The 15,724-nt window shown below is 35.5% G+C and overlaps 1 protein-coding gene across 2 annotated transcripts in view; it reads left to right on the top strand.

Moving 5' to 3' along the window:
- DCDC1 (doublecortin domain containing 1) overlaps positions 1-15,724 on the top strand; it is a 482,101-nt gene that overhangs the window by 47,252 nt on the left and 419,125 nt on the right. For both annotated transcript variants that reach the window (XM_069554647.1, XM_069554648.1), the window contains exons 3-5: positions 383-652; positions 1,854-2,007; positions 2,470-2,632. In XM_069554647.1, the coding sequence (XP_069410748.1) occupies positions 383-652; positions 1,854-2,007; positions 2,470-2,632 (587 nt within the window). The remainder of the gene's footprint in view (positions 1-382; positions 653-1,853; positions 2,008-2,469; positions 2,633-15,724) is intronic.

Here is a 15,724-nt window from a genome sequence, read left to right as displayed (position 1 = left end):
AAAATGTTACTCAACACTAATTCAAGCATTACACACTTTTTCTTCTTTAGTTTGAATGATTAAGTTTAATGTTTATGAATGTCTGTTTCATTTTAGGACATCTCAAGTTCAAGTTCTTTCCTAGATTATGTGAGCTACAACTACAGATTATGTGAGCATGGGCAAGTTAATTAGCCTCTCTGAGACACAACTTTTTGAATCTGTAAAGTGGGGATAAAAATGTCACTCACTTCCCAGGGATATAGTAAAGGTTAAGCAAAATACTGGCTAAGTGTGTAGTGTTTTGTTTCGCACATAGCACACAACTAGTTATTATGTGTTAGTTGTTAACAAGTGATTACACAGCAATTCACTGTATTCTTTCTCGCATTGTTTCTTTCAGGGAGTTTATGTCATCCCAGGCAAAAGCAGTTATTAAAACTACTGAAGATTATTTGCAGCCTCAGTTTGGCCCCAACAGACTTTTGCATTCAGCGGCAGTATCAGAAGGGTCAGGACTTCAAGATTGCTCCACACATCAAACAGCATCAGATCATAGCCATGGTGAAATATCAGACCCAGATAGCTACAAATCAAACAGTAAAAACAATTCTTATTTTATATCAGCATCCAAGAGAAACAGACCTGTCAGTGCTCCAGTGGGTCAACTGAGGTAATCAAAGTGGTTCTCTGTTCTTTTTACCTGACTGTTGAAACCTTTTCCTTTGAGCAGAATTTATAATGATTCAGTTGACTATTTCAAACATTAAAATGTAACCCATCTCTAGGGGTTTTGTTTCTGCTTTTGTTTCCTTTTTTCTTTGAAAGCACCTGAGTAGAAGGTTGCTAATTACATTTGTGGAAAAAAAATGAGATCTATGTGAGCCTGGATAATATTAACTCTGAAAGGAATAGTTGAAGCAGAATCAGGCTAAGACCATGAATATCTTGGTTTACCAGCTATTTGCTTAAAAATAGAAATGCACACTTTTGATATTTAAACAGTATTTGAAATAAAATCAAATTGAAATGAACTTATTATAACAGCATTTTGTGTATACATTTTCACATCAAGATTCTTATAATCTGTTAACCTAAGAGTTTATAGATAGAAGAAAATGTTGATAAAAATAAAAATCAAACTAAGATATCTATATTCACATCATTTTCATATATTCAAATAGGTGGATATACTGTGGTTTTAATTTACCTCACGTTTTTGCTTTAAAATGTTTACTATGCAAATGTGGCATTAGGAATTAACAGGAAAAGTTAGAGAACTCAGGTAAAAGTAGAACATGTTAGTCATTTACCATGTGCTTTTGCTGAGAAAAAAATAAGGATTGAAACTAGTTTTGACTGAAAGCAAACTTAGAAATCTTCTCTTACTGCCCCCAAGCAATTTGAAATGAAAGCAATAAAAGTGACTTCAGAATAAAAACTTTAGTATGATGTATTTGAATTTCAAATCTTTTAAAAAGAAATCAAAGAACTTTAATAAACATGAAAAGTTAAGGGAAATTCTTAGCTGTTTTCTATTTCATGATGTTAAGACCATATTGCTATTTTCTGCTTTCTATTAGAATATAGCATATATAATTTTTAAAAGTGAATGTTGTGATGTTTTATAAATAAAATGATTTATTCTGAGATACATGTTTTACATGAACAGTTTTGGCAAACTTATCATGTATTAAATTTTTAAAAATATTTAAGTATATATAGACAATCTTATTCTATAAAAATTTTTTTTGAGGACTACCTAGGAACAATCACTAGTGCTTATATGTGTTGAAAATATCTGGGGTAATATGTACATAAAAATTTTTACTAATTAACATGCACCGATTGTTGTGTTTTTTTTTTTTCTTTAGAGTTGCAGAGTTCTCTTCAAAATTTAAGTGGGACCAGAATTGCCACAAATTGTCTCAAAGACACAAACTTCAACCCAGACTGATTAGAGTAACAGCTTACCAAAATGGATCTAGAGCAGTCTTTGCCAAAGTTATTGCACCAACCATTACCTTGGTAACTAGTATACAAGAGTTTTCAGTGCTTTATTTCTTCCCTTATTCTCTTTATATATAGATAGTGAGAAAGATGACATTGTTCAAAATTTTCTTTGTAGTTATCTGAATCTCTAGGTAGCTTATATGTATACGTAGATTTCACAGGCATTCCATTCATTTTAAATCAATATATAAGTAGTATATCTAATTAAACAAATACAATGACTATATCTTATAGCCTTATTAGAATGATGGAACATTCAAGGACTAGAATTTGAGAATCAACTATTCTGTGTTGCGATTAACCTGCTTATATATTTTTAACTGCTACAAAATACCCTTATTGGTGGAGTTTCTGAGTTACTTAACTTGGCAAGTGGCTCCGTGAGTTTCTGTTTTGATCACTGCACCTTTTTGCTTAGTGGAAATGTGTTACTTCCCTTGTCCTCACTCGCTTTCCCTTACCCCTTGTTTTTGTTAGTTGCTGGAGGAGTGCACAGAAAAGCTGAATCTGAACATGGCTGCACGACGAGTGTTCTTGGCAGACGGCACTGAAGCCCTCGAACCTGAAGACATACCCCGTGAAGCAGACGTTTATGTTTCAACGGGAGAGCCCTTTTTAGATCCATTCAAAAAAATTAAAGGTAAAAATGAAAAAAAAACTTGTATTTCCACACACAGTAAATTGCTTAAGGGGCGCAATTAAAAAATGATTTTCATCCTGTCTTTTTTGCATGGTTTAACAAAACTAATGTTTACGCATTTACAGCTCAGTAAGAGGATAATGTGCTTAATGAAAGAAAAATCCACTGACAGCCACGTTTATTGCCCTTCATTAGCATTGGTGCTTAATTTAATATAGATCTGAATAGACATTAGGGAGCCTGCAGGAGGTTAAATGGTGAAAATATAATAAATTAAATCAGAGATTATTGAATTTACTGTTTAGTTTCTGTGACACTCAACAGACATAATTCGTTAGACTTATTCTCTCAGAAAATAGATCAAAGTTTCAGGTATCATTTATTCATTTATACTCTTGATCTTTTTTCAGATGATATTAACATAATTTTGAAAATGTGACCAGTAATGAACATAATTCTTATATACATGTGATTTTCCTAACAAAATTTTTATAAGATAAATGCCATAGTGTGTCTTTTATATACTTTATGTATATATGTAACATATATATGTTTTATAATAATATAAATTATATATTTATAATATGATATGTATAGACATACTTTTGTAACAAAGATCTCTTGGTAGAAAAAGAAAGTTCATTGTTTCTAACATTTCAGAAATGTGGAGATTTTCTAAAAAAAATAATTCTTTCTTTAGTGAGAAAGAATATGTTTTAAGAGAGAAATAAAAATGCCACTATCCAGGTATGTCATACCCAGGGCCTGTTATCAAGTGCTATGTATGCTAATCACATTTAAATGACATAAGAACTTTGCCATACAAATTCAGTGTATCTAACTGGTGTATTCCCCTCTGCTTTTTCTACCTTATTAGAAGTATTTTTTTTTTTCTGCAATTGCTATAAAGCCAGTGAACCAAAGGCAAGTCTAGGCAGTCATTGCATAAATAGAAGAAAAGTAATTCTGGAGTTCATTACAGAGGAAGTGATGAAAATTCTTCCTCTATTAATGTTATTATATAAAACGATACTAGAATTTCTATCTCTTTAAGAATACTTGATCATCAAGAAATAATTTCTTGAATTCAATAAAAAGTTCAAGGTAATTTGGTCCTTGTAAAGAAACTTGTTGCTGCAATACTCAGTAAAAATAAGCTATGCAGTAGTGTAGACCCAGATATTTTTCAAATTTTGTTTTTATTTTAAAATATGGCTGCCTTTATTTTGTATTCATGAATCATCTCTTTGTATAGAAGCATGAGTCTCTGTGGGTAAATGTCTCTGTGACTTTTATATTCGGATATATATGTAATGAATACTTCTTTAAGATCCTTGGTTATTTTTATTAATAAGAAATACTTGCCTTTCTTATGATTATGGTATTTTAGAAGAGATATATAAAAATTATTTATAGCTAAGCTTCTTAAAAGATCTGGACATGAATGCCTAAAATGACAATGTTACACACGTGACAAAGCTTGGTGGATGATTTTTAAATGTATAAACTAATTTCCTCCTACTTTTTGTTTTCTCTTTTATCCTTTTAAAACCAAGTCTAGAACAAAAAAACTTCTCTGCTTTGTCTGCACATCTTTGGCTGTGTTTCACTGTGACATGCACTGCTGTTCTTTTAGCACCAAAATGTTGGCACACACTCCTGAAAATTTCACACCATCTCTTGCTGGATCAGCAAGCTTAACCCACCAAAATCTGGTGTTGTGCAATGGTTTTTGACTGATAATCAATCTTTATGCTGCTCGACAGTTGTTGCTGGGACACGGAGTAGAGCAGGTGGCAGATGTGCCTTGTCTTTTGAGAAAAGAAATTGTAGGTGAGCTTGGACACAGACTAGCATATCACATGTCCATTAAAAAGACTTAAGTATAATGGGAAAAAAGCTACTCATGTAAGTTAAGCTTACAGATAAGCCTATAAGCCTAAAGCCTGATATTGGTTTCTTTTAGAACAAGAACATAAACACAAATAATTTATTATATATATATGTAATTTATCCTATATGTGTATATAACTTGAGAGGGGTGGGGGAAATTTCACATATATATGTATCAACTACATATTCTCACCTATACATTCACGTGTACTTTTTCAAATCAGGTTAAAATGAGCTCTCTTGCATGAATGTTATAGATTATCAATAATATGCCAACTTGTCATGAGTTTACCATAAAAATAAAACATGGATGAATAGCTTTGAAAATGGTAGATAGATTTAGAGTAAGGAGGCATTCTCAGAAGTTGGAAAATTCTACTTTCTAAAGGTAAATAAGGGGAAACACCTGGCAGAATTTGGTGTTACTGTTGCATCTTTGCAGATGAGCATGAATATTTTATGTACAATGAACAAACAAGCATTACAGTCAGTAAATGGTCATTATTTTAATATACTGTTTTTCATTCATTCAGCAAACATCGATTCAAAGTCTACTATGTGCCAGTCCTAGGCCAGATCAGAGACAGATAATAAAAAAGGGGACTTATAATCTGATTTCTTTGTTGTCATTATTCCTTCATCTCTAATTTTAAAGGAAAAAAAATTAAACCAAATCCATTGGTCCTCCAAATGAAAATTTACTCTATTTCTGGCACAGGAAAGCCAAATAAACCTATGTATATTTTGGCAATTGTATTTCCATACTTCATTGTATTCTTATTCTTTGGGAAAGTAGTATAGATAGTGAGAATTGCCTTAGAACTATTTTCAGATTTACTAAGGTAGAAAGAGACCTGCAGAACATCTCTGATTTTTTAAATACTTTACCACCCCTTTTGAGCATCACTGTTGACAACCAGTGACACTGGATTTAATAGAAAGCCAGAGAGCTATTCATCACATACCTCCAAACACAAAGCTTTCATACAGAGGTCAAGCCAGGGTCAAGACTGACATGAAACATTCCCTGTTGAAATGCAATATTAGAATAATTCTTACATTTGAAGTTGAATGCATAAACAGAAAGATTGATTGTATGGGGGGGGGAAAGCAGAAAGAATTTTTATGAAGATTGTTGATGAAGATCTACTGTCGTATTAGGTCTTGTAATTCTGTGATTTCAAGATTCTGAAATTTATTAATGATTTCTCTAAAACTATGAAGATATAGTTAATGAATTATTTCAAAGGACATTTTTAAAGTTTTCAGTAGGTCCAAGTTTCACTGTATAGAGTTCTGAGATTGTTTAATTTTTTTTTTACTTCTGTATTTGCATTCTTTTCTATATATACTAATTTATCCTTTGACTTTCAGAGTTATCATTTACAGTGATTCATTTCAGTCCTGAGTTTTGTTAACCAGAAATGAAACTGAGTATTATGAATAGAATTTTACATCTTTTATATGCTGTATTGTGAAGATGTAGTCACAGAAAAAAAATCCATGAAGAGTACTCTTGATACTATACCTAAGATCTAAATTTAAACCTAGAGATTTCTGCTAACTGCCATGTGATCTACAAAATGAGATAATTTGCTGTGACAGCTTGTGATTGACAAGAATATGTGTGAGCACATTTAAAATAGGCTGTCTTTTCATGTAGAAATAAATGTCAGTGAAATGATGGATTCTCATCATTTTAATTATTGATGATTTGGAAATATTTCAATTCCACGACATACAAGACACATTCTAAATAGCAGCATAACACTTTTTCTCATATGTGCATCAATAATGAAATGTTCTGTCATATTTTGTTTCTCAAAAAATGCATTAGTTTAATGAACCTGGATTCATGCATTATATTCTGTTCCATTATATGTCTCCTGAGTTTGTTGCTTTTTAAATGGTTGTGTTAAAAGCACAAGTTTCAAGAAGTGACTTACTACCCACATCATACCTTGCTTTTCTTGCTGCTGAATCTCAAGACAGTGCTACAGTCTACACCAGTGGCTGCTTTAGTCCTGCTAAAGCTAATATTGGGCTCTGTGGTGCTCACCCACAGGGTGACCACTACTTAACTTGGGCAGCTGCAGCAGGACTTAGGATGGGTGTTCCCAAATTCTCTATTATCACTTTGAATAGTATGTGCATTAGGCAACATTGTCAGTCCATCTTCTCTCTCACTTGGCTGCATATACCAAAAGTAGGAACATGATATTATGTAGAGAAAAAGAACTCTCTTCTGAGATAGCACATTATTCTTTTATCTGTTTCTGCAAGGGAGGATAAAACTATAGGCATGTATGTTATGTTTTTTCCCTATTCCAAATATTTTAAACGTATAATTAATGTGTACAGTGCCCTTACTATGTAATTAGATGTGGGTCTGAAGATCATTGCAAGAGATGCACCCCCCCAACCCCACAAAAAATTTCTTAGCCAATAGAAAAATTTAGAGCACGCATACGGTGGCATCTCATACTGTCAAAATATCAAATCATTGAGAAACACCTGAATTATTGACATATCATGAGTTGTTGAATTGTATATATTGCATATATTCACATAGAAGCTATACTTGTTTAATGAAGATGCCTGCGAACCTGTAACCATCCTGATAATTTGAATACTTTCTGGAAGCCATACACTCACCATGTGCTTTAAGTATATTATTCTTTCTCTGTACAACCCCTGAGTTAATGCTACAAATCCAGTCTCTTATATGCCATTCTTAAATACAGAATTGCAGATGACCAAATGATTTTTTCATAACTCATTTGATAGCACAACCTTATTTGGTATAAATAATCAACTGTTTTGATGAAAAATAATTAATACATTTGATTATGGGCTGCTACTGTAGACCTTGCTGGGCATATTACATAATATTTGATATATACAATGTATTAACATTTTTTAATTCTAAAATTTCTACTATGGAATCACATCTGACATTAAGGGTTTTGAATACAGCCTTTTTTGTCTGCAAAGAAATTTGATAAAATTTAATTTTCATGAGGATATTAACTCAGAAGAGTTATAAATACTGTCTTTATCATCTGGAGCTGTTTGCTACATGGGTAAAAGTGGACAGAGAGAATACCTGCCTGATGAGAGTTGAGACAGTGTGTGAGAAGTAATTTAAAAAAAATTATGGTTCTGTTTAAGGAGGCAGAAGAGTAGTTAAAGAGAGACCATTCATTCATTCAATCATTTCCTCCAGAAGTATTTACTGAGTCCCTACAATATGCCAGGATATGGTGTGAACAAGACAGGTCTCATGGAGCTTAGGTTCTAATAAGGTAGAAGAAGCAACAGACATAAACATATACAGAACTAGGTAACTTATTTAGTGACGGTGTGAAGTGCTATAAAGAAAATAAGAAGGGTGGTATCATAAAAACAAATAATGTCATGGAAACAAAAGGAGGTATTTTAAAAACTGAGCCAAACATTTCCAGTAACCTTGAAATCAAATCTTTTAGGCGGTTGTCTATCTACCCTGCTTGCTACTTTACCTGAGAATTCATTTATATATCCTATAGGTACTCTTTCAGGATTTTGCCTTCCAAAGCATTTGTTTTTGAAGCTTTAGACATCTGTTAGGAGAGACATAAGAAATGCATTATCATTTAGTGGGAAGAGCACTAGATTTGAAATCAGATGATCTTGCAAGATTCTAGTCCCTCTTATATGACCTTGGGCAGACTGATCTGCACTTCAGTGTTCTTACTTGTATATCAAGGTAAAAATATCTTAAAGGATTATTGGATATTGTCTTATTTTTCTAAAAAGAAAAATTATTTGGAAATTAAATGTCTGTAAATCCCTCAAATCCCTCATCTAAATAGAACACTGAGAATAGCATTTCATAAGTGTAACTAGGACTCCAATGCTGTTAAGATCCCAAGGCTAGTTATTAGAACCTCATGTCCACTCTTACCTCCCCAGAATAGTTGCCTGGGTGTAGGAAAATAGCAACAGCAGTCATTTGGCTCTGCTTTACCATCACTGCCAGGGAAGCAAACTACTCTGTGAACCTGGGTAAGTGGCTTAACCTCTCTAACCCCCAGCTTCCTCATCTATTATATATAAACTGAGTCAATAAGAAACATCTCATGAGGTAATTATGAGGAGTAAATACAATAATGTGTATAAAAGTCTGCTGTGCTTATATAATAGGTGTCTAAAACATTGCTTTTCCATCTGCTCTTTGTCTGTTTTCCCTCTTTCGCTCCATCTCTTGTTCGACTCATTTCCACCAGCTTATCATATAGACTGGCACAAGTACCTGATTTTACTACTACAGGTGCTGGCTAGGTCCAGGATCTTAAAATATTTACAACCAAGTTAAAATCACGAGCAAGCACTTGTGTTACAGCATGATATGGAAATCTGAGTTAGAGCCTTTGAACTCTCACTGTATTCTACTATTTACCTTGAGAATTTTTCTGAGGTGTAAGTCAAAATCAAGTCCTTTTATGAAAGGAGCCCCAAGTGGCCTTGCTGTGCTCTATTCTGAAAGTTGTGTTTTAAAATATGTTTATGACCCAAGGCTAGCCTTAACTTTAAGCTGCCACAACTTATTTCAAGAAAGTTCATAGAAAAGTTCAGGGAAAGGGTGACAACATTTTGATTGGCACAATAGATGGGTTGTTTGTAATTTTAATCAAATTTAAATTGAAGACATACTTCAAATGATATGTCAGACTCGTGTTACTGAGTTAAAATCTAATGACAACCACTGTCATTATTAGTTAAGTATAGCCATCACGCCTATAGCAATAAATGATGACACTTAAGAACATGCAGAAACAAAGAACTCAAGTATTTAGAGAAAAGGGAGTGACTAGAAACCCAGTTGAACACAGGAATGTGACCTGGATTTAATCTATTTACCAAACATAGAAGCAATTGTATTTTGAGCAGATGATATAATTGAATATAGCAGTATGTTTTCTTACTGTCAGAGCATTTATATTTTATAAACTCATCATCTTGCACCCATGAAATGATGTGCTTGTTCATATTTAAGGTCATTATCTATACTTTCAAGACAGTCAGAGCATTAATGTATTTTCAAGTTTATTGCCCAACTACAAGAGAATTAATTTTTTAAAAAAGATTTTTCATAAGCTTATGGATTTAACGTTGCAAGTTTGCTGCTTTTATTCTGGTGACAGAAGAAGGCAGAATTCTCTTTGCCTGGCACATGCAAAATGGAAAATTACAACTTGGGGAACACCCAGATTTATTTAATTTCATGACAGGCATTGGCTTTTTTGAAGTAGGCTGAAAAAATGTAGTGATGTTGTAAATAGACTTTCTAGTGCTAGAGCATGCTTTATCTTTTTCATGATTTGGTAATAAACAAAACATGAAAATAAAATAGGTTGTGAGTTCTTCAAAATAAATTATTGGGGCATAATGTTCTGAGTACGGCCAGAGAGTAAGTATATGAACATAAACAGTCAAGGGACTTGGCTGAGATATAGCCCTTTGGGGAAGTTTTTCCCAAGGTTTTGCCCAACCTCCACTAGAACTTCAGTGGAGTGCAGGCCCCACTCCTATCTTTACCCAGAGGGTCATGAGGTTTTGGGACCCACTAGGTGTGGCTACCACAATTAGGAGGAGATGAGATGATAATGAGAATAGGACCCCTTCTTTGACAATTGCAAGTGTGGGGACAGGGAATTTGCTGAGAGTACTGTCAATAAGGGGAAGACTGAAGAACCCTTCAAAGGGGACTTCTAAGTCTCCTGCTTTTGAGACTCCTGGATGGACAGGCATTGTATTTGGTCCTACTTTCTGGGGAGGCTGTCACTAGTAAGGATAAGCTTATTCTCAGTGTGCTCTTTTGTAGTCATCAGACTTGTAGTGACTGTTCTCTCTAAACCAGGCTTCCTTAGGGCATAAAACGTGGCTGCCTTGTTCACCATCTTTTTGAGGGGGTGGGGCACAGGGCCTGGCACTTAATAGATGCTCAACAAACGTTGCTCAGTGGTTGAATGGAAAACCAAATAGGTACTATGGTGAACCATGCATATTCCATGGTGGGAGGGGAGGTAAAGACCTCATTAGAGCATCCTTTTGGGCCAGCAGTGAATGGACGTTTAGAAGGAGTATATTAAAAATCCCCTATCCCAAATTCTTGTGTAGATTTGTGAATGTTCCTGTTTGGCAAGGGGCTAGAGTAAGCCAGCCCAAGAATAATTCCGTGGCAGAGAGGCTAATGGTGATGCTAATGCTTGTCTGAGACCAGACAATGGTCCAAAGTGGAGTGCTGGGATAAATGATTCTTCCAGGAACTTATAGATCTGAGATTTTCAGTCTTCCCACATCCTGTCAGGAATGCCCTTTCTTGCATATTCTCTCCCCTCAGTCTTTTTTCTTTTTTTCTCTTTTGATGGTTGGAGAAGGCAGAGGAGAAGCTCTCTACTTCATTTAACACTTCCCTTTGTATTTCTCATAGTAACCTTGCATACAGTAGGTGCTTATTAACTATTATTGAAAGTAAGGAAACAAGAAAGAGGAGATGGTGTGACCTTTGGGAAGGTTTAGGGCCACTGCTTCCTGTTGAGCAGAGTTGAAGAACCCAGAGCTGGGTGGGGGTGGGGAGGCTGTTTTCCAGTTCTAACAGGTACCAGATAGCCTCAGCCCTGGGAGGGATGTCAAGGTTGTGAGATGAGACAAAAGACAGAAGTGTAGGAAGCATTTGTTAGCTCTGCATAGCTAGTATGTTTCCTGAGATGTTCAAGGTGGGTTTAGATGGCAGCACCTTTCTTGTTTTAATACTCAGGTTGGCTTCCTGGCCCCCATGCCTGAGAGCCCCCTCACCACTTGATTATTCCTCATTCCACCCACTGATAGCCTCAGTTAATCCTCTTCCTCACCAGGGCCAAAACCTACTCAGGTCTGTATTGAGCATCCTTGGGTACTCCATACTGGCATGGGATCAGATTCTGTTTTCCTTCTTGCCTCTGGAAGTAATAATGTTTACCCTGGCTATCTTAAATTGAAGAAAATAAGGAAAACCACTAGACCATTCAGGTATGACCTAAATCAAATCCCTTAACAATTACACAGTGGAAGTGATGAATAGATACAAGGGATTCGATCTGATAGAGTGCCTGAAGTACTGTGGATGGAGGTTCATGACATTGTACAGGACACAGTGATCAAGACCATCTCCAAGAAAAAGAAATGCAAAAAGGCAAAATGGTTGTTTGAGCAGGAGTTACAAATAGCTGAGAAAAGAAGAGAAGCGAAAGGCAAGGGAGAAAAGGAAAGATACACCCATTTGAATGCAGAGTTCCAAAGAAAAGCAAGGGGAGATAAAGCCTTCCTCAGTGATCAATGCAAGGAAACAGGAAAACAATGGAATGGGAAAGACTAGAGATCTCTTCAAGAAAATTAGAGATACCAAGGGAACATTTCATGCAAAGATGGGCACAGTAAAGGACAAAAATGGTATGGACCTAACAGAAGCAGAAGATATTAAGAAGAGGTGGCAAGAATACACAGAAGAACTATACAAAAAAGATCTTCATGACCCAGATAATGACAATGGTGTGATCACTCACCTAGAGCCAGACATCCTGGAATGTGAAGTCAAGTGGGCCTTAGGAAGCATCACTATGAACAAAGCTAGTGGAAGTGATGGAATTCCAGTTGAGCTATTTCAAATCCTAAAAGATGATGCTATGAAAGTGCTGCACTCAGTATGCCAGCAAATTTGGAAAACTCAGCAGTGGCCGCAGGATGGGAAAAGGTCAGTTTTCATTCCAATCCCAAAGAAAGGCAATGTCAAAGAATGTTCAAACTACCGCACAATTGCACTCATCTCACATGCTAGCAAAGTAATGCTCAAAGTTCGCCAAGCCAGGCTTCAACAGTACATAAACCATGAACTTCCAGACATTCAAGCTGGATTTAGAAAAGGCAGAGGAACCAGAGATCAAATTGCCAACATCCTTTGGATCATCAAAAAAGCAAGAGAGTTCCATAAAAATATCTACTTCTGCATTATTGACTATGCCAAATCCTTTGACTGTATGGGTCACAATAAACTGTGGAAAATTCTGAAAGAGATGGAAATACCAGACCACCTGACCTGCCTCCTGAGAAATTTGTATGCAGGTCAAGAAGCGACAGTATTACTGGACATGGAAAAACAGATGGGTTCCAAATCAGGAAAGGAGTACATCAAGGCTGTATATTGTCACCCTACTTATTTAACTTATATGCAGAGTACATCATGAGAAATGCTGGACTGGATGATGCACAAGCTAGAATCAAGATTCCTGGGAGAAATATCAATAACCTCAGATATGCATATGACACTTCCCTTATAGCAGAAAATGAAGAAGAACTAAAGAGCCCCTTGATGAAAGTGAAAGAGGAGAATGAAAAAGTTGGCTTAAAGCTCAACATTCAGAAAGCTAAGATCATGGCGTCCGGTCCCATCACTTCATGGCAAATAGATGCGGAAACAGTGGAAACAGTGACAGAGTTTATTTTGGGGGGACTAAAAATCACTGCAGATGGTGACTGCTGCCATGAAATTAAAAGATGGTTGCTCCTTGGAAGAAAAGTTATGACCAACCTAGGCAGCATATTAAAAAGCAAAGACATGGTGTATGATCTTTTTAATGTGTTGTTGGATTCTGATTGCTAGAATTTTGTTGAGGATTTTTGCATCTATGTTCATCAGTGATATTGGCCTATAGTTTTCTTTTTTTGTGACATCTTTGTCAGGTTTTGGTATTAGGGTGATGGTGGCCTCATAGAATGAGTTTGGAAGTTTACCTTCCTCTGCAATTTTCTGGAAGAGTTTTAGTAGGATAGGTATTAGCTCTTCTCGAAATTTTTGGTAGAATTCAGCTGTGAAGCCGTCTGGACCTGGGCTTTTGTTTGCTGGAAGATTTCTGATTACCGTTTCAATTGCTTGTGATGGGTCTGTTAAGATTTTCTATTTCTTCCTGGTTCAGTTTTGGAAAATTGTACTTTTCTAGGAACTTGTCCATTTCTTCCACGTTGTCCATTTTATTGGCATACAACTGTTGATAGTAGTCTCTTATGATCCTTTGTATTTCTGTGTTGTCTGTTGTGATCTCTCCGTTTTCATTTCTAATTTTATTGATTTGATTTTTCTCTCTTTGCTTCTTGATGAGTCTGGCTAATGGTTTGTCAAATTTATTTGTCCTTTCAAAGAACCAGCTTTTGGCTTTGTTGATTTTTGCTATGGTCTCTTTTGTTTCTTTTGCATTTATTTCTGCCCTAATTTTTAAGATTTCTTTCCTTCTACTAACTCTGGGGTCCTCCAATTCTTCCTTTTCTAGTTGCTTTAGTTGCAGAGTTAGGTTATTTATTTGACTTTTTTCTTGTTTCTTGAGGTATGCCTGTATTGCTATGAACTTTCCTCTTAGCACTGCTTTTATAGTGTCCCACAGGTTTTGGGTTGTTGTGTTTTCATTTTCATTAGTTTCCATGCATATTTTGATTTCTTTTTTGATTTCTTCTGTGATTTGTTGGTTATTCAGAAGTGTGTTGTTCAACCTCCATATGTTGGAATTTTTAATAGTTTTTCTCCTGTAATTGAGATCTAATCTTAATGCATTATGGTCAGAAAAGATGCTTGGAATGATTTCGATTTTTTTGAATTTATCAAGTTTAGATTTATGACCCAGGATGTGATCTATCCTGGAGAAGGTTCCATGAGCACTTGAAAAAAAGGTGAAATTCATTGTTTTGGGGTGAAATGTCCTATAGATATCAATTAGGTCTAACTGATCTAATGTATCATTTAAAGTTTGCGTTTCTCTGTTAATTTTCTGTTTAGTTGATCTGTCCATAGGTGTGAGTGGGGTATTAAAGTCTCCCACTATTATTGTGTTATTGTTGATTTCCCCTTTCATACTTGCACAGGCTCTGCTACAAAGCCACAGTCATCAAAACAGTATGGTACTGGCACAAAGACAGACATATAGATCAATGGAACAAAATAGAAAGCCCAGAGATAAATCCACACACATATGGACACCTTATCTTTGACAAAGGAGGCAAGAATATACAATGGAGTAAAGACAATCTCTTTAACAAGTGGTGCTGGGAAAACTGGTCAACCACTTGTAAAAGAATGAAACTAGATCACTTTCTAACACCGCACACAAAAATAAACTCAAAATGGATTAAAGATCTAAATGTAAGACCAGAAACTATAAAACTCCTAGAGGAGAACATAGGCAAAACACTCTCAGACATAAATCACAGCAGGATCCTCTATAATCCACCTCCAAGAATTCTGGAAATAAAAGCAAAAATAAACAAATGGGATCTAATTAAAATTAAAAGCTTCTGCACAACAAAGGAAAATATAAGCAAGGTGAAAAGACAGCCTTCTGAATGGGAGAAAATAATAGCAAATGAAGCAACTGACAAACAACTAATCTCAAAAATATACAAGCAACTTATGCAGCTCAATTCCAGAAAAATAAACGACCCAATCAAAAAATGGGCCAAAGAACTCAATAGACATTTCTCCAAAGAAGACATACGGATGGCTAACAAACACATGAAAAGATGCTCAACATCACTCATTATTAGAGAAATGCAAATCAAAACCACAATGAGGTACCACTTCACACCAGTCAGAATGGCTGCGATCCAAAAATCTGCAAGCAATAAATGCTGGAGAGGGTGTGGAGAAAAGGGAACCCTCCTACACTGTTGGTGGGAATGCAAACTAGTACAGCCACTATGGAGAACAGTGTGAAGATTCCTTAAAAAATTGCAAATAGAACTACTTTATGACCCAGCAATCCCACTGCTGGGCATACACACTGAGGAAACCAGAACTGAAAGAGACACATGTACCCCAGTGTTCATCGCAGCACTGTTTATAATAGCCAGGACATGGAAACAACCTAGATGTCCATCAGCAGATGAATGGATAAGAAAGCTGTGGTGCATATACACAATGGAGTATTACTCAGCCGTTAAAAAGAATTCATTTGAATCAGTTCTGATGAGATGGATGAAACTGGAGCCGATTTTACAGAGTGAAGTAAGCCAGAAAGAAAAACACCAATACAGTATACTAACACATATATATGGAATTTAGAAAGATGGCAATGACGACCCTGTATGCAAGACAGCAAAAAAGACACAGATGTGTATAACGGACTATTGGACTCA

The sequence above is a fragment of the Ovis canadensis genome, chromosome 15 (assembly GCF_042477335.2).
Source record: "Ovis canadensis isolate MfBH-ARS-UI-01 breed Bighorn chromosome 15, ARS-UI_OviCan_v2, whole genome shotgun sequence".
Lineage (NCBI taxonomy): Eukaryota > Metazoa > Chordata > Mammalia > Artiodactyla > Bovidae > Ovis > Ovis canadensis.
Note: the sequence above shows the minus strand (reverse complement) of the source record. Positions and strands in the feature narration are given on the sequence as shown.